General features: G+C 29.1%; 1 protein-coding gene across 1 annotated transcript in view; it reads right to left on the minus strand.

Annotated features, from left to right (window-relative positions):
• LOC101239069 (BAR/IMD domain-containing adapter protein 2-like 1) overlaps nt 1-14,125 on the minus strand; it is a 60,294-nt gene extending 46,169 nt beyond the window's left edge. The window contains exons 1-3 of the mRNA XM_065803692.1: nt 13,794-14,125; nt 721-793; nt 540-629 (exon numbers count right to left, since the gene is read on the minus strand). Of these exons, the coding sequence (XP_065659764.1) occupies nt 540-629; nt 721-793; nt 13,794-13,853 (223 nt within the window). The 5' untranslated portion in view covers nt 13,854-14,125. The remainder of the gene's footprint in view (nt 1-539; nt 630-720; nt 794-13,793) is intronic.
• Between the last annotated feature and the right edge of the window lie 7,175 nt (nt 14,126-21,300).

Consider the following 21,300-nt stretch of genomic DNA (forward strand, 5'->3'; position numbering starts at 1 on the left):
AGAAAAGAAAAAAATAAATAAAATAAACAAAAAATAAATAAAATAAACAAAAAAATAAAATAAAATAAACAAAAAATAAATAAAATAAACAAAAAAATAAAATAAAATAAACAAAAAATAAATAAAATAAACAAAAAAATTAAATAAATAAAAAAATAAAATAAACAAAAAAATAAATAAAATAAACAAAAAATTAAGAATGCCATTATTTCTATTCTTTATTGTTTATATATGTTTTCATTATTTTACTTTATTTATTTCATTTTCTTTATTGTTTTTATTTTTAATTTTGTTTTATCAGCTGATTTGATCAGATATAGCCACAGACACAGCAGAGTGCGCATACATTTACTAAGGGTTTTGGTTTGTGCAGGCAATCTGTTAATTAAAAAAAGAAAAAAATTTTTATTTTACTCTGGTTTTGCTTTTTAGTGTTTGTTTTGAAGTAATATACTATGAAGAAAACCTCTCTGACTACCATCCAAGAGTATGTATTTATGTATGTGTACAAGGGAGGGAGAAAGTTATAAAAATTATACCTAATACTTTAGTTGCACCTTCTGAAACTAAAGCTGCATTTGCCACATTCTGCATTGACTCCACAAACATGACTGCAAAGTTGCATGTAGCTTAAAAAAATATAATGAAAAAATAATAAGACATTTTTGCTATTATTGCACATTTTTACAACATAAAATTTAATTTCAATAATTAACATACTTTGAATAGATTTCTGATAGACCTTTGCACTTGCCACCATCTGTCGAAGTGATGGAGTAAGATTAGCAACATTCTATAAGTAATGAGTAAGATTATGTTAGGCTTTACCCATTTATAGATTTTAGGTAATGCTTTACAAATTGTGAATTTTAAAATATAGCTTTTATATTTATTATACAAAGTTTTTTACATATAAATCATTTTATTTATACTTCAATAAATGCTTGGCAAAAGAACATAGGCTCACCGGCAACTCTGGTTTTTCTTGTTTTCACATATTATTAGTATCATGCATATAGGTTAGATTTGCAATTTCTGAATGGAAAATGGTTGCTGGTTTGAAAAGCCTTACATAACTTTTTTATAACTATTAACTTAAACTTATACTGTCAAATTCTTCAACAGTCTTGAATTTTTGCATAAAACCAAAGCATACTTATTTTTCTAGGAAATCAGAAAAGCAGCTAGAGCAGATTTAATGACAATGCATTCTTAGACCTCGGGGGGAAAAAACATCATTAGATTATTCAGCTCAAACATGCCACAATATTTCATACAAAGACAGATAAAAGATTTATAGATGCAGAGATTAGAATCATTAGAAAAAAAACCACAACAACAATAGAGAGAAGCAACTTTTCAGACGCTAATTTTGCAATAGATTCAATATATGGTTTCCATAAAAAGCCAGTAATGAAAGATAATTCAAATGAGATTAAGTAAAAGAATTAGTTCCAGTCAAAGAATTAGTTCCAAGAATTAGTTTAAAATACCAATATTATTAATATTTAATAAAACTAATAAAAGAATATCAACATGGTGATAACAACTAGCATATTAGCATGTTTATTTTGAAAATAAAACTTTTAAAACTTCTTTTATATATATATATATATATATATATATATATATATATATATATATATATATATATATATATATATATATATACATATATATAAATCCAGTGCTTTGTGAAAGTATTAGCGCACGCAGAATATTTTTATCTTAGTCAACTTTAAACGGGTGTGATTCGAAAAACAGTAAAATAATGATTGATCTTTTTTTTTTAAATTAAATGATAGAAGAAAAAAAATTTAAAAGAATTACTAGCTGATTTTTTCAGACATGCCAAGACTCTTCCTGGCATGAAATCTATATGTTTTTTGATTAGATCTTGTGACAGGGAATTCCACAACGCTTGCATTTGAGTCTTGAGCTGCACCAAGTAAGTAAGTTTGCTTTTTTACAATTTGCAATCCATCCAAATGCAAAGGTTCTCAATAGGATTCAAATCAGGTGAGCAAGCGGGTCAAGATACCAGATTCAATCATTTTTCCTTCATTTATTGCTTGATTAAGCACACTGTGTGGCAAGGTGCGTTACCTTATTGAAATTGCTAAGTGGGTCTGTTCCGAAAATTTTTTTTAATTGGGATACTACTTGAACCCATATTTTTGTTGTTACAATATTGAAATTTGAGAAAATATTGAAACTGAGTAATAAATGGTATTTTCATTGCTTCAGTTTATATTACTTACATTTTTTATTGACTATTATTAATCAGCAAAATTAATTTTAAAAAATCCATCAAAAAGAATCAAAAAAAAGCGGTGTACAGTCGCAGTTGCCCAAGGGCAAATGCCATCCAAATCTTTTGAAGGGCCACTGGAAATAAAAAACAAAGACCAGGGCAATTTAATGTTTTTTATTTATATATATATATATATTTTTCTTAATTAAATAATTCTTTAAGAAGAAAAATGTTTACATCGAAAGTTAAATTTTTTGTTTTGCATTCTAAAGAAGACAACCTTCAGTTACATATTGTTGATGACTTTTTAACTAACATATGCGTTAACATTTGCATTACCAATGCATTAACATTTTGCAAGTCTTGGTGTTAGAGTTAGTTTTAAGTTTTTTCTATTATTTATTAGAACAAAATAAAATTGTTCAAGCATTAAATTGTTTAAAAATTAAAATATTAGTTTATGTTTAGTTAAAAAATACCTCGATGTACATGGGCAGTGGCATTACATTTTTAGAGGTTACTTATTTCTATTATAAATAATATAAATAAAATTTAAAATCATATATTTTCTCCAAGTAATATTTACAAAAACTTTAATGATTAACATTTAATAATGAAAGTAAAAGGTTTAAGTCAGTAGTTAAAACTTGTTTTAAAGAACAAAAGAATTTAAATTGTATAAAATTGTTTTGTCGCTCTTTCACTTTGAACTATTTATTTAAAAGTCGTTAAAAGTTATCTTTTTCAGCTAAAATTTACATAAAAAGAAAAAATTAATTTTACTAATTTTTATAAACTTGTTTTGTAAACTTGTTTGCTTGTAAACTTAATATTATCGATTTTTATAAACTTGTTTTATCGGTCTCTAATTTTGAATTTTTTCAGCATTATTTTTTCATGGTCATACCTAAATAGACTTGAAAAAAGAAATGATTTCGCAATTTTATAAAATTAAATATTTAATATATTATATATTTAATATTTAATATTATATATATAATATATTTAATATTTATACTATATACAGTTATAACATTTATACTAACATACTTTTAAATTATCATTAAATATTTTTTAACGATATATATGGCAAACAATAAACTTAATCATTCATTAAATTTACTTAAAAGTACAAATTAGTTTAAACTTTGTGCACTTAATTTAGTGTTAAAAAACCAAAACTAAATAATTTTTTTTCAAAAAGCAATAATATCAAAAACGATAATGATAGAAGTATAATAGTAATGATAAAAACCACTTTTGAATTTTGTTTTTTGTTTTATTGCCTTAAAATCATATGTACTCTGTAGACTTCATTTATTTTTATAGAAACTTTATTGTGTTAAAAATATATATATTGTAAAAGAAGCGGTTAAAGCATGTAAGAAAACTAAAGTCATTCATACCGAAGTGCGCTTTTTCTAGAATTAGAAGAGCAAATAGTTTGCGAAGATTCTTTCTATTCAACCCATAGCACTATATTCAAAAATGACTTAACTGTACAAGAAATATGCCAAATGCGAAATTTTAAAAAAATGGTGATGGACGACTTAAGAGATTAGGAAGCGACTGACATTAGCTAAATTTTTACTATTAGTCAACAGGTGGGCGACTGATTAAAATCCAACTGTATACCACTGAAAATATATATATATATATATATATATATATATATATATATATATATATATATATATATATATATATATATATATGTGTCATGTTTTTCTATAACCTTTTCAATTTTTCTTCCAACTGATTTTTTAGAAATACTTGGAAAGTTGAGTTTGTTCCATAATTTACTTATTTCGACAGCATTTAACTTTACTCTTTATTTTCTGCTTTTTTCAATTGATCCCAGGTAGTAACGCCCAATAATAAAAGTTTTTTTTAGCATTCTTTTATATGAATCCAATGGTTTTTCAATAAAGGGTAGACCAATTCTTGATGTTATACGTTTTTCAAATGAAACTAAATTTTTTGTCCATACTCTTGAATATTTGTCAACAACAGTTTTGCTATATTTATTTTGACATATTAGAAAAATCTCAAAATGCATGGATAATATATGTTATTAATGTTCTATGATTTAATATTATTTTAATAAAAATACTTTTCTTTAAAAACTTACTGCATAAATATAAAATTAATTAAAAAAGATAGTTTTTACTTAGGTGTGTTTTAGGCTTAATAACGAATTTAAAAATCAAATACTTCCATAATAGTCATAAAAACAACAATATTTTTCTGGCATAACTTAATTGTGGGTAGGTGGGTGACAATTTTATACTATATTCAATATTACTATGAAATTTTAATATTAACTATCAATTTCTCAGGTTTTAAAACTATGGCCAATTAAAACTGTGACAAAAGTTAACCCTATATATAACCCTATATATATATATATATATATATATATATATATATATATATATATATATATATATATATATATATATATATATATATATATATTAGGGTTTTGACTTTTCTTCAACCCCATGCTCTTGTACTGTAGTTTGATAAACTTTTACCTAAAAAGCAAATCTTTTGAAAAAAGTTCACCCCGCCATTGAAAAATTGATTTTGATTTTGAAAAAAAAAAAAAAAGGTCCTCAATTTCTGAATGTGGGCAGCACTGTCAAACGAAAACAGTATAGAACAGCCCCTGATATATATATATATATATATATATATATATATATATATATATATATATATATATATATATATATATATATATATATATATATATATATGTATATACATACACTATAGCACAAATAAATAGACATGTGTATGAGCAAAAGTATCCAGGCAGAGCTGAAATTATAAAACTTAATTAATTATTCAATTTCATTCAATTTCTAAAAACAGTAGAAGCAGTATTGCATGCATTAGAACAAAGCAGAACTAGAAGAGACAATGGGAGTCAGTCGGATAACTTTTTTTTTTTAATTTTTTTTTTTTTTTCTTAGGTACCCCAAGAAGTCCTTACGGTCTTATCACAGAGCACCGCAGATGAGCATTTAATTGAAAGTTCACTCCTCCTTCCTAACCAATGTCGCAAAACTTGTCCAGAGTTTTGTCCAGAACTTTTTCTATACAGATTTTTTAGAAAAACAAAAAACTTTTTTTTTTGCCAAATTTTGTGCTACATTTTTTCTAGTCTGTTTTGATTTAGTGTTATAATAATGTTTTGTAGTCTTAGTTTTAAGAACTTATATTAATATCAATTCAAAATATCAACTCAGATATTATTTTAAAAATCTATTTCAAACTTTATTTTAGTTCTATTTTAAGATTAAAACTTAAGACTAGATTAGTAGAGTAAAACTCCTTGGTTCATTTTTAAAAACAATTTTTAAATGTTTATAAATCTATTTTCTCATCCTCTGCTAAATTTCATCATAAAATATGGATGCTTAATAACCCTACTAGGAGGTTTAAAATGGTGTATGTATAAATTTGGCAAAATGTGAAAGAAGGACTACATTTTTTTTTTAACTATATCATTTAAATAAATTTTATATAATAAAAAAACGACTTAAGTTATGTTAATAACATTATTATTTGCATATAGTTGATGTCATAAGGCATAATTTTGTCAATAAATCTGCAATAAATAAAGTAATCAGAAATAATATTGCAAATATAGTAAAATTTGGGTATTTTGTAAAGTAATAATGATATCCTACTAATTACCGAATAGCTTGCTTACTAATTTCAATAACATTGCTGACATATAGATTGAATAGATAAAATATTTATTAAATTTCTCCAATTATTTGATAAGTAAAACTATTCATTAATCTAAGTTATTGAGTTCTAGATAAAAAATTTATGGCTTGAACTTATAATTAAAAAAAACTAGAAGTTTATTTTTTATTTTAGTATTTCTGTATCTTGTATATTTGTATATCTTCTATAGCATGAAAAATGATACGCTTCAGATGGAGGAGAACAATTAGGTATACAAATACACCAGAAGATTAACATAAATAATCATTAATAATCATAAATAATCAGAACCAATTTTATAACACTTTGTATAATGCTCCAACAGCTAATACTCAATTGCTAATAAGGAATCATTGTCAGGTCAGGTTATCCTGCTACTGGTAACATGTAACCCAGTACAATCTGCTTCATGTCCTGCTGCCTTGTAGGATACGCCTTTTTAGGCAATGGCTAGGAGATGCCAACTCCAACTTAAAACACCCCCTGCCTTAGGGCTCTTGGTTGAGTAAAGGCTAGAGATGGTGTCTCGATAAAAATACTCATATTCGGTAGATGCTAAATGCATCTGGCTACTGTCTTGTAGAAGGCCTCCTAGGCAAAGACTTTAGGAGTAAACAGATTCTACCTGTTGACCAGCCTTGCACCCCTTCTTCATTTATTAGGCTGGCGCAGATGTAATTATAATAGATTGTTTCCAGTTTAGGATGTTGAATGCTATCTTCTTGACTCAATGCATGGGTTTTGCTTGTGCCTCTGTTTTTATGACTAGGCAACTCATTCTATTATCTCCTAATAAGGGTACAGCTCTAAAACACAGTTTTATGATTCTGAGGCCGGCAGGTAGTCAAGTTCCCAAACTCTGTGGCAGCTCTCAGAGAGGCTGATTCCATCAACAGATGAAAAATATCAAAGTATTAACAGTGCCATGTCGCGTATGGATGGTGTCCCTGTTTGTACTTTTGGTGTGCATCGCCAAGGCCACATTTGGAGCCCTTTGTTATGGCTTAGGGTTTACTAATAGTAATGAGGCAATTGCTTAGACTATTAAACAGTGTTCTGAGTACTATCTATGCTTTGAGTCAAGCTCTTTAACAAATTTAAAAATGAATAAAGTACCAAAAACTATAAAACACAAAACACCATCATCATCACCAAGCTCTCTAAACCTATCATTCACTAATATTCATGGTCTTCGAAGTAACTTTCCTTCTATTGAGCCTTTTATCGTGCAAAGTTCACTAGACCTACTTGCACTTTGTGAGACTAATTTGAGTTCAGCTGTCTCATCTTGTGACCTTAATGTTGATGGTTATCATCCTTTAATTCGTAAAGACTCCAATAGCCACATGCTTGGCCTGGGCATTTACATTCGTAAGAATTCACCCATTTGTTGTGAAACTAGGTTTAAATCCACAGACTATTCTTTCATGTGCTTTCATTTAGAACCACTCTATTGCCTTTCTCTTTGTTCTATATTGCTCTCCTTGATCTCAAGACTGCACTCTTTTTGATGTTATTTCTGATCATATTGACCAACCCCTCTCTCTTTATTTATCAGCTAGTATTGCTGTTGTCAGTGACTTTAATGCTCATTACACTGAATGGCTTGGCTCTAGTGTCAGTGAATCTGCAGGCATTAAAGCCAACAACTTTTGTCTTTCTCAATACCTAACTCAAGTAGTCAACTTTCTAACTTGCTTTTCAGACAACCTGAATCATTTACCGTCTCTACTCTTCTTATGTCTTGTTTCTGATCCTAGTCAGAGCTAAGATTCTCCACATTCACCCCAAGGCGCTTCTAATCACAGTTTGAACTCTCTAAAACTATTATCTCATCCTTCTTCATCATCTGAATCCCCCTACCATCATACCTCTTACAACGACCTTACAGCGGACTGGGACTCGTTCTGTGCCTTTCTTTGTGATAGCCCTTCGGTTGAAATCTTTCATCTTCCTGTTGACAAATGTGCTTCTTACATAACTTTGTGGATTCAGGCTGGCATGGAATCTTTTATTCCCAATCAACAATTCCAGGTCAAGCCTCACTCTTCTCCATGGTTTTCCTCACATTGTGCTGCTGTAATTGCCAGTCAAAACCATTACTTCCATATCTATCAGCAAAACAATTCTCCAGAAAACAGACTGTTTATTACTGCTAGAAACCATTGTAAAAAGGTTTTGTCTAACACCAGAGCACGATATTCTCAGGTCATGAAACCTCGTATTTCATTACAAAAATTAGGCTCTCGTGACTTCTGGAGAATCTTTAATATTATCAATAATAAGGGCAAATCTGTAATTCCACCTTTCTTGTATGGTTCAGACTTTGTCACCTCTCCTAAAGACAAAGCTGAATTTTTACAAAGAACTTTTCATCAATATTATCTCTTGATTCCACTAGTTGCGTTCTACCTGATATAACTGTCAAACAGGTTGATCCATTGCTTGACATTCGTATCACTCCAGCTTCTGTCTCTAAAGTGATGTCCTGCTAAGATTCTTTTACAGCTTATGGAGCCTTCATCTATACTTTCAAAACCATTCAAAAAGTGCTTATCAGAGTCTTGTTTTCCAGCCTGCTAGAAAGCGGCATCTGTTATCCCTATTTTCAAAAATTCTGGAGAGCGATCTGATTTGTCTAACTACTGTCCTATTAGTTTTCTTCCTATCATAAGCAAGGTTTTTGAATCTTTAATTAACAAACACTTAATCTCTTATCTTGAATCTAATAACTTACTTTCTGATCATCAATATGGATTTTGATCTTCTTGTTCTACAGCTGATTTGCTAACAGTAATAACTGATAGGTTTTATCATGCATTAGATAAAGGTCGAGAGGTTAACGCCATCGCTATTGACATTTCAAAAGCTTTTGATAAAGTTTGGCATGCTGGTCTTCTCCATAAGCTTTCTTCTTACGGTGTATCTGGTAACATCTTTAAGATTATTGAATCTTTTCTTTCCAATCGTAGTATAAACGTTGTCCTCAATGGACAGCACTCTTCTTCTTATTCTGTATCTTTAGGGGTTCCTAAAGGTTCAATCCTTGGCCCTATACTCTTTTTAACTTACATTAACAATCTTCTAGATACTCTGACATCTAAGGTGGCATTGTTCGCTGATGATACTACCATTTATTCTTGTCATGATAAGAAGCCAACACTCTCTGATTGCTTGGAGGGGGCTTTTGAGCTTGAAAAGGATCTCACTTCTGCTACAGCATGGGGCTAACATCTAGGGCGGATCTTCTAATGATACCTTTTCTCTTTTAGACAAGGTGCAAAAATGCATTGTAAACACAGTTGGACTTGCTCTTGCAGCCAACCTCCAACCATTATCACATTGTTGTAATGTTGCTTCTCTTTCTCTTTTCTACAAATACTATAATGGACACTGCTCTAAAGAGCTAGCGTCTATTGTACCATCTACTAAAATTTATTCTCGTGTTACTCATCATTCAATTAAGTCTCATTCTTTTTCTGTGACAGTTCCTAAGTGCTTTAAAAACTCTTATTCCTCTAGTTTTTTTCTTCGAACATCAGCTCTTTGGAATTCACTTCCTTCAATCTTGCTTTCCTGATTCATATAATTTGCAATCCTTTAAGTCGTCCGTCAATCATTATCTTGCTCTACAATCTTCATCTTTTCTCTTCCAGTAACTTCCAACTCTAAATAGTGGTTGCTTGCAGTGTTGTTGGAAGCGTAGATGTTTAAAAAAAAAAAAAATTTAGGGTAATATATTGATGATACTTTATTGATATTCCCTTTGAAACACTGTTAAGCAAATACCCTGTGAACTAGGTGGTATACAAAGAAGGTTATCCAAAGTAATTATCTGAAGGTTTTTTTTTAATATTTCTTTGGTTAAGCCCTACATGAGGGTTTTTTTAAAACATATTCACTTCCAACATGGCTGTAAGCAACCACTATTAGAGTTATAAGTTATTGAAAAAAAAAGATGAAGTTTTAAAGCAAGATAATGATTAACAGACAACTTAAAAGGTTGTAAATTATATGAATCAGAAAAATAAAAAGAGGGAGCAAATTCCAAAGAAGGAAAATTCCATTCAAAGAAAAAAACTTGATAAGAATTTTTGGAGCACTTAGGAACAGTCACAGTAAAAGGATCAGACTTAATTGAATTTTAGTGGATGATACAAGAGACGCTAGATCTTTAGAGCAGCGTCAAATATAGTATTTATAGAATAGAGAAAGAGAAGCAATTTTATGACAACTTAACATGATACTTTTTGCACCTTGTCTGAAAGAGAAAGGGCATGATTGAAAGATCCGCTCCAGATATGGCAACAGTATTTCATACAAAGACGAATTTGAGACGTATAGAGATAAAGAATAGAATCCAGAGTGAGATAATAGCAAGTACAATAAAGAGATGCAAACTTACTAGATGTTAATTTTGCAATGGATACGATATATAGATCACAGATCATCCAATAATGCCCTTTCTTTTTGCAAAAAAGAAACGGTATCATTGGATGCCCTTTGGAACTATTTTTACAATGCACCCTTTTGCGGAGCAAAATGGTGCATTGTAAAACATACTTGCTCTTGCAGCCAACCTTTAACCATTGTCACATCATTGTAATGTTGCTTCTCTTTCTCTTTTCTATAAACACTATAATTGAGGCTACTCTAAAGAGCTAGTGTCTCTAGTGCCATCCACTAAAATTCATTCATGTGTTACTCATCATTTAATTAAGTCTGATCCTTTTACTGTGACTGTTCCTAAGTGCTCCAAAAATTCTTATTCATGCAAATTAAAAAAAGTATAAGACCTAGAAGGTTTTATACTATTTTTAAAAGGCTTTCCTTAAGGTTCTATCCTTATAAAGTATAAGGATAGAACCTTGAGGAAACCCTGAAGTAACAGGAAATTAAGAAGAGTGCTGTCCATCGAGGAAAACTTTTATTACAATTGATAAGGAACAATTTAATAATCTTAAAAATGTTACCTAATTTATTATAAGAGAGCTTACAGAGAAGGCTAGCAAGTCAAACTTTATCAAAGGCTTTAGACAACCTACCACTTATTACCGTTAACATGGCAACAGTAGAACGAGATGATCGAAATCCATATAGATGATCAGAAAACAAGTTATTAGATTCAAAATGAGAGTTTAAGTGTTTGTTAATTAAATACTAAAAAACCTTGCTTATGATAGGAAGAAGACTGATTGGAGGGTAGATAGACAAGTCAGATTGCTCTTCAGAATTTATGAAAATTGGGATAACAGATGCCGCTTTCCAGCAAACTGAAAAAAAAAAGACTCTGATAGGCACTTGTTAAATAGTTTCAAAAGTATAGACGACAGCTACAGAGAACACTTCTGTAAGACTATCACAGGTATGTTGTCCGGACCACAAGCTGTAGAAGAGTCTGAACAGGAAACCATTTTAGATATGGAAGCTGGAGTGATACAAATGTCAAGCAATGGATTGTCGACTATATCAAGTAGGATGTGATTAGTGAATCAAGAGATGAGATAATAGTTCTTAGCAAACAATTCAGCTTTGTCTTTAGATAAGGTAACAAAATTTGAACCACGCAACAGAGGAGGAATAACAGATTTTATAGACATTGTTAAAGATTCTCTAGAAGTCTTGAATGAAATACGAGATTTTGTGACCTGAGAATAGCAGGCTTCAACAGTAGACAAAACATTTTTACAATGGTTTCTAGCAATAGTAGGCAGGTGTCTATTTTTGGGAGAACTATTTTGGAGATAGACATGAAAGTAATGGGTACGATTGAAATTTATTATTAAATTGACTTGGAATCGTCGAGAGGGAATAAATGATTCCATGCCAGTCTGAATCTGATGATGAAGAAGAATGAGATAACATTTTTAGAGAGATCAAACTGTGATCAGAGGCACCTAAGGGTGAATGTGGAGAAACTGATCACTGACTAAGATCAGAAACAAGACATAAGTCAATTAGAGAAGGTAAATGATTCAGATTACCTGGAAAACGAGTTGAAAAGTTGACTACTTGTACTAAGGATTGAGAAAGGCAAAAGTTGTGGGCCTTAACACCTGCAGAGTCACTGAAACTAGAACTAAGCCATTCAGGTGTTCACATCAATAATGTTCATTATAATAAATATCAGGTCATTGTGCAAGATCAATACCATAGAGATGCAACTGATAATTATATAAATCATATGTGTAATTAAGTCGATTATATGGTTTTTAGTTACCTTTTTACTTGTGTAGTGTCATAGCATAGTTACTTTGTCTTTCCGCATTAAAGTCATCTACTATAGAGAGTTATATACTTTTTTTATTTTGCTGCTGAAGAAAAAATAACTGGCAGTATTTTATTTGTTATTTACTTTAAGGTTTTTGTTTTTGAGGGTTTTTAAAAACCCTCAAAAACAATTTAATATTATTTTTTTTTTTTATGAATTTACAATACTTTAAAAAATTTTAGACTTACTAGGTCGTAAACTTTAACAAATAAAACAGGCATGTTGTGCCAGGTAAATGTAGAAATTGGTTATCAGAATTAGATTATCAAAAAGTTATGGAGATTTTATTTCGTTTAACAATATTAGCAAATGTAATTTTAACTTTTTTTCACTCTGAAAAAAAACTGCTTCACTTTTTTTGAAGTTTGTTCTGGGTTGGTATGGTAAGAACATTTTTGTAGTCTAATTTTTTAGAACTTGAAACTACCTTAGATATTTTTTAAAAAGTGAAATAGTTTGTCTTTACATTTCTATTCTTCAAAGTTACTAACTAATTTTATTGGTATCAAAAACTTCTTCATTAAATAACTATCAAAAGAAGGTAGTACATACTTTTAAAGCTATTTTATTTGTAATACTTCTTGTAATGTGGTAAAATAGGTTTAAATTAAAGAAAAACATTTTAAATAGCATTTTTTATTTTTAAACTTCATTTAAAATAGTACATTATGTTGTTGTTTTTTTAGGTTAAAGGGGAATGGACATGCCCCTTCCCCTGTATCCATGTGTGCTGCTAGTTTGTTGTAAAGTAGTAAAATACAATTTTGATTTTTGATACTAGATGTACTAGGTTTTTTTAGCATCTTTTTTTAACATCTTTTTTTAAATCTTAACATCTATCATCCAACCTAACTCATAGATGAACCTCTCATAACTGGTGTTGGTTTGTAAGGGAATTGTAATAACTTCTTGCATTTAAAAAGGCCCAATTTCATGACAAAACACTCTTTAATGAATAAAAATTTCTTTTTTGTTCATTTGGGTGTGCTCCCATTAGCCCTTTTGATAGGCTTGATAGCTAAAGGATATTATAATTTTGTAGATTATTCTTACACCTATTTTTTGATTCTAACTTATAAGCATTTCAATGAATTTAAAAATTATTATTTTTATTTATTATTTTTTCTTTTTTGCTTCAGTTTAATCAAGAAATCCATATATTAGAAATCTGTCACTTAAAAGTGTATAACTTTTTGCAAAACTGTTTGATTTTGATAATTTTTTTATTTTTGAACTATTGCATTAAAGGCCTTTTTAAAGATGTATTACATTAAATACTAGAATGTATTATATATACATTCTAGTATTTAATGTAATATAAATATATATATATATATATATATATATATATATATATATATATATATATATATATATATATATATATATATATATATATATATATATATATATAACATTTTATTGCAGGCCAACAGTATAATAATTAAAAATAAAAGCAAGTATCAATTATTTATGACTAAAAATATATGTTATTCAATTAATTAGCACAAAAAGATAAACCACCTGAAAAGTTGTAACTGCTAATGTATGCAATTCGTTAAGCTCATTTAATTCATTATCCATTTTTTTAATCAAATTTATTTACAGCATGTAAATAAATCGTGTTTCACTGAATATTATGCAATTCCATACGGCATCACTGTGTAGTATATGTAATCATTCAGCCATAAATGCAATGCATATTACTTTTGTCTTCTATTCTTTAATATATACAATATAATTATTACATAAGAAAGTTTATTATTCTTAACATTTTTCCATAAGTAAAAAATCGTATAAAATATTTTGTTTTCTTTTGAAACGCTGTCGTTGAAAGGTAATACGACCATAAACATTATCACCCCTACAACAAAACAATAACTATGCGCGTCATTAAAACACATCCTGTTATATTACATATTAGATTACATTTTAATCAAATAATAAATTTTATTTCACGTTAACATTATTTCAGCTTGCAAAATGTTTTCTGCGACTTTAATTGTCACTTGATTACTTTAGGGTTAGTTAAGGCGAAAACGTTTGGCCTTCCGATTTAATTGTCAGATAATAAACTCATTGGAGAATAATCGCGGATTTTTGGTTTAAGCTGCGTGCATATATTTACATTCTGGTTTAAAGCACACATTTTAGGTTTCTATATATATATATATATATATATATATATATATATATATATATATATATATATATATATATATATATATATATATATATATATATATATATATATATATATATATATATATATATATATATATATATATATATATATATATATATATATATATATATATATATATATATATATTATATATATATATATATATATATATATATATATATATATATATATATATATATATATATATATATATATATATATATATATATATATATATTTGAAAGATTCTTAGTAACCTATATGAACTAAAGATTAATTAATTATTTTTTCGACTTTAAACATATTGTCCAATATATACTTCGATTATAAAATTAATTTTAATAGCTTTTTATGTAAAAATTTCCAACTTTATACATTATATAACTTATTAAATAGTAACTAAATTCTACCATCGTAAACTAAAAGTACCTGTGCAAAATATATATATATATATATATATATATATATATATATATATATATATATATATATATATATATATATATATATATATATTTATATATATATATAAACCCAATTGATTTAATTAGGTGTTTTTTTTTTCAAGTTAAATTATAAGTTAATCGTCATTGGAATTCTTTTTGTTGCCAAAAAAAATTAAAACGTTAAAGTTTTGTGATCATTTAATATGAATAAAGTTTTATATTTTGACATGTCAACAGGTCATCATTTTGACATGCCTACAAGGTCATCGACATTAACATTAGCAATAGCAACGCAATTAAATAGGGAACAATTATATTGGCTATGTTAAACATAATTAATAAAGTTATTTTTATTTCAAAATAAAATAGTTTTATTAAAATGTGATTTTATTTGAAAAATAAATCTTATATATTTATAAGTTAATTTTTAAAGTATTTAGTTTAAGAGTATTTAGTACCGAAAGAAGAAAAAAATCTAATTGTAACTATTAGATACTAAATACTCTTAAACTAAATACTTTAAAAATTAGTTTATAAAAATTTTTTTTATACAACATTGATTTTAGTTATCTATAAATTTGATTAATAGATAACTAAATTCAATATTTCATTATAAAAGTATATATAAACTATTTTAAAAGTATATGCGTTTATGTATGTGTGCGTGTGTGCTCGCGCGCTGTGAGATAAGACTGGTCTTCTTGAAGCAGAGCCGTAGTAAAAGAATTTTATTTTGCGCCCTGTGCGAAATTAAAATATGGCGCCCCCTAATACGGAAAATATTAAATATGCAAATTCATGCCTTTAAAGAATGGTGCAGGATTTTTACATGCTCTATGAGAATATGATGATGATTACAACTCTATCCCTGAATGTTTTTAGATATCCCTGAATGTTTTAGTATTAAACAAAAAAAAACTATTTATATATAAAACAGTATATAGTAAATACTAATAACAAACCTTTTAGACTAAACAAGTCTTATTTGATTTAATGATTGATACCTTAAATAAATTTTTTTTAATTTTATTTTAGGTATCAATCAGAGAGGTAATTTTTATCCCATTGATGATCTTAGTTTCTGATCAACTTCATTCAGTTGATCACTGATTAAAAGTTGTTGATTATTGTTTAAAAAACTGTTGATCATTGAGTAAAACTTTGCTCCCACAATGCAACAGTAACTGGAATTATGAAGAAAACTCGGAGGGCAACTTTTATGTTTGGATAAACTAAGGAACAAATTGTACTATATTCATTAAACAAAAATTTAATGAATATATTGTAAAATACCCAATGGTGTAACCTTCTTCAAACTTATTTTATTAATTGTTATAGCGTTGCTATCAGAGGCGATTCCACAAATAAAATAATGGGGGGGGGGGGGGTTCCTTAAAAAGTATCGACTAGATCCTTAAAAAAAAAAAGTTCTCAAAAAGAAAATTTACCCGATTGAATTGTATCAAATTACCCGACTAGCCGACTAAATGTGTAAAAAAAACCGAATATAACTTGCAAATCACCTTCTCTGGGGGAGTGGAACCCCTTTCCCCCCCCCCCCCCACACACACACACGCACACGTACCCGTAAAATCGCCTCTGGTTGCTATAAACAAATATAATATAAAAATAACTAACAATAGATTGAACAAAGCAGAGTTAAACATCAACTTGAATGCAAACAAAGTTAAAGAACTTAAAAAGGAATTGGAAGAAATTAAGGATAGTCTGAACGACAACGAAGAACTAGTTGACAAAAAAATTCATAGAAACAATAAATAACTAGATAAAAAATTCGAATATACTAATATAGAAAAATTTATGAAGGAAAAGCAACGAAGCCTGGAAGATAGATCAAGAAGTAATAACCTACGAATTGATGGAGATGATGAAAATCGGCAAGAACCATGGAGGAGGAGGGGGATATTCTAAAGAAAAAGTTAACACATTCTTCTGGCAAAACTGAAAAGTTATTACGGAAGTTAAACAAAGGCGCTCAAATGGTGAAAATGTAACGGTAAGATATGACAAAATTATTAATCTTAATAATAATTCTAAAATCTTAACAAATAACTAGCACTCCTAAAAAGAAATCGTTTGTTTTTTTCTTCATTTATTATCATGGCACATGAACTGGCACATGCCTTAAGGCCAGCAAAAAATCCAGGCCACAAAAAATTTATACATAAATTTATATTTATGTCTTATCTTTATTGATGAAATTATTATAATTATTCCAATACACATTTTGTTCATATATCAATTTTACGATGTCAAAAATTGTAACTAATTCATTCTTATAAGTGATCATTTTTTTCTTCTAAAATATCGATTTAAAATATTTCGACCAAAATATTCGAAAAATATTGTGTTTTTTTATATTTTTGAAATTCGATAACATTTGTTTTAAACGGTGGAACTCTTTCGTAAACAATAACAAAGCGTAGTAATAAAATTAAAGGTTTTAGCAAATGAATATACTTTTAGATATAACTATTGTTTTAAAATGGTAATCCTTTAAATTTATTTGTAGGTTTAAAGAAGAAAAAAGCATCACATTTACTGCAGAAAGAACTGGGTATAGCTTTTTTGTTCAACATGCCATGTTTTAAATGTTTCTATCAAAACATATTTGTCACATACAGTCGTCCCCCGGTTAACGAACTTAATTCGGAGTACTAACTAGTTCGTTTTCCGAAAAGTTCGTTAACCGAAACGCGTTTTCCCATAGGCCGCCATTAAAAAATTTTTAATTGGTGGATTTTGCCGAAATAATGGGGGAAAAAATTCAAAAAATTGTCCAACTTGATAAATAAAATAGGCAAAGGTGAAATGATTGAAACCTGAGATTTATGCACTTTTAAAAATTGAAACAAATTGAAATTGTGCATGAAAATTGCTTGTCAAAGTTTTAGAAAAAACTAAAAATTGAACATGAACATTGCTTATCAAAAAATGGTTGATTTATTCACACCAAACTCCTTAGCCAGGTCACTTTGCTTTTCACCTTTTTGCACTCTTTGAATGATTGTCTTTTTCTCTTCAAGAGTGAAAACTTTTCTGCTTTTTTTCGCAGGCTTCGACATTTTGAAAAATCGCAAAATCGAAAAAATCGCAAGTGGGAAAAAAACCTAGAAAAAAGCACAAAAATGCATGAAAAATATTAGTGAAACAAGAAAAGAAAAAAATGAAACAACAAAAGCACACCCAGCACAACCATTCATCTCCCAGGCTTCCATGACACTCACAAAACTGAGGGGGAAATGCTGGACGGCGCGCCCGTCCTTCACGCGCGTGTGCACGCCATTTGGCGGTCCCGGTTCGTTAACCGAGTTCCGGTTCGTTAACCGGGGGAGGATTTTGGGCAAACTTTCGGTTCGTTAACCGAAAGTTCGCTAACAGGGGGGTTCGTTAACCGGGGGACGACTGTATTTTATTTATTGTTGATATTAATATAATAAAGCTCACTAATATAATATGGATTAGATCCATGTATCTCAACTATACTGAGTGACTTTCATTTTGACTTTCACTATCATACATTATTATATATATATATATATATATATATATATATATATATATATATATATATATATATATATATATATATATATATATATATATATATATATATATATATATATATATATATATATATATATATATATATATATATATATATATATATATATATATATATATATATATATATATATATATATATATATACATATATATATATATATATATATATATATATGTAGGATTTTTTATCATATATATAAAACAATATTTTTAATCATTATTATATCACATATCCATTTTACATATTCCAATTAATATTATTTTAATTTATAAATTAGTTGTCGCTATAACATAGAAAACGTATATACACTATACATGTAGAACTTCAGTTCTGTGACCTAGGGGTATAAGAAGCAGATCATTAATAAGTCAAACAATCAATCCCAGTGAGTAATTTGCATGAATTTTTGAACACCATGCTCCTGAAATTAACAAAAATAAAATCCTTCACTTATAGGAATCCATAATTTTATAAATCCTTCACTTATAGGAATCCATAATGAATTATGTTAACGCTGTCATCATTATTGTTAGATTTCTGTTGTAATTATTATTTTAATTGAACAAAATATAAATTCTGATATTTCCAAGTTGAGTCTTTGTCTATTTATTGATGGATTACCTCTCTTTAACAGCACAGTGAAATGTTTTTGGGTTATATGTGGGTGCATTCTAGAAATCCCATCATCTGAATTCATAATTGGTGTTTATTCTGGTAGTTCAAAACCAAATTCATCAAATGATTTTTTTCTGGTATACTATTAGTTTGATTTTAAATTATTATTTCGAATATTAAAATCTATATTATATATAGGTTTTGTGTGTTCTTATCATGTAGTTCACAAGAAATCAATTTTTAAGATTTTACATCATTTTATGATATGACTTTATGAATCAATTATTTTTAAATCGAATAATTATGCTATTGAATACATAAAAATACGTTTTTAAAGATCACTTTTACGTTTTACTTTTAGATTAATGTCGATACGTAAAGGTGGTTGGGAGCGAGCGAAGGAATTAGAGAAGAAAATGCGTGATGAAGATAAACTGTTAAAGAAAATACCCAAAATCAATTCATTTTTCACTGCCACGAACAAGGTTGATGCTACTGATAATATTACTCTCAATTCCCCACCATCCTCATCAACATCTCAGGTAGGTATTGATCACAAGGAAGAGGCTGCAAAAATTTCATTTGAACTTGGACATACTGAAAAATTTGAAGACAGAGCTGATACTGGTTCAGGAACCATTCCCAATGATGTTGGGAGTTTTGATGACATAACAGATCATGTGCGTAACATGTGCATCAGCCTTGGAACAATCCATTTTCGAAACTTGGCAGACAGTTATCCAGAAACAAAGCGGGAATACAGTGGAGTGAATCGCTTCCTAAATTCTAGTGTCTTCAAACGGGTTTTGCCAAATGGTGATATCGTTGATCGTGACTGACTTGTTTATTCTCCAGCCAAGACACGTGTCTTCTGCTTTCCCTGCATTCTGTTTTCATCTGACCGGTCACAGTTGTCTGGCTCAGGATTTAAGGATCGGAAGAATATGACACAATACTTAAAATCCCATGAAATCAGTGCAAAGCACATACAATCAGTTCTCACTTTATGTCAAAGAAGTGTTGCTGCTGAGAGAGTTGACGAGCAATTGCACAACAATATGTTGGATCAGCGCAATTACTGGAGAAATGTCCTGTCACGCTGTGCTGCAACTATTACTTTTCTTTGTGATAGAGGTCTCCCTCTTCGAGGTAGCAATGAAGTTGTTGGCTCCAGAGAAAATGGGAGTTATTTGGGCATCTTGGAGCTGATTGGTCAATTTGATCCATTTTTGTCCCAGCACATCTGTACTCATGGCAATCGCGGACGCGGTCACACATCATATTTATCAAAAACAATCTGTGAAGAATTAATTGCAATGATGGGTGAACAAGTTATGGGTTTCATAAAGAATGAGATTTCAAAGTCACGGTATTTTTCAGTTTCAGTAGATTCCACTTCTAATATTACCCATTGTGACCAGCTGACCATCATTCTTCGTTATATTAATATGGTGGATTACCAGCCTGAAACCTGGATACTTTTTTTGTAGCATCAACACATCGTTGGGATGTCATAATGACCCATGTTAAAAACCAACCAGAATGCCTTGTTCCAAAATACCCATCAGATACCCGTTGGTCTGCTCGAACTGATGCTGCAAAAGCAGTGTTCAAGGGGTACCACCAATTACAAAGTGCTCTTCAGAAGATCTCAGGGGATTGTAATCAGAATGGTAGCACAAGGAATGAAGCGGGTTCATTGGCCAAACACATGGATACTATTGAAGTTGTCCTATTGTGTGAACTTTGGAATGACATTCTGCAGAGGTTTAACATCAATAGCAAGTTATTGCAAAGTTCTACAATCGAATTAACTCCAGCTATTGGTATGCTGAAGAGCTTGCATATATTTTTTGGATGAATGTCGAGAGAAGTTTGATGATTATAATCAGAAGGCAGGTGATCGCTGTGGCAACAGCACATATAAATCTGAAAGTCGAAGACAACCAAAGCGTAAGAGACAAATCAATAATGGATATGCCGCAGATGCTATGGAAGGGATGTCAAGTCAGCAAAACTTCACGGTCAATACCTTCTATGTCATCACCGATCAGCTGAAAAATGCATTTAAGAAACGCATTAAAGCTTACTCAATTGTGCTGCAGAGATTTGGAGTTCTGACTGAGTATGACACCATGACCGATGAAGATATTGACATTGCTGTTAAGGAATGGTTACTGTGTACTCGAAAGACCT

The sequence above is a fragment of the Hydra vulgaris genome, chromosome 08 (assembly GCF_038396675.1).
Source record: "Hydra vulgaris chromosome 08, alternate assembly HydraT2T_AEP".
In the NCBI taxonomy this organism is placed as follows: domain Eukaryota; kingdom Metazoa; phylum Cnidaria; class Hydrozoa; order Anthoathecata; family Hydridae; genus Hydra; species Hydra vulgaris.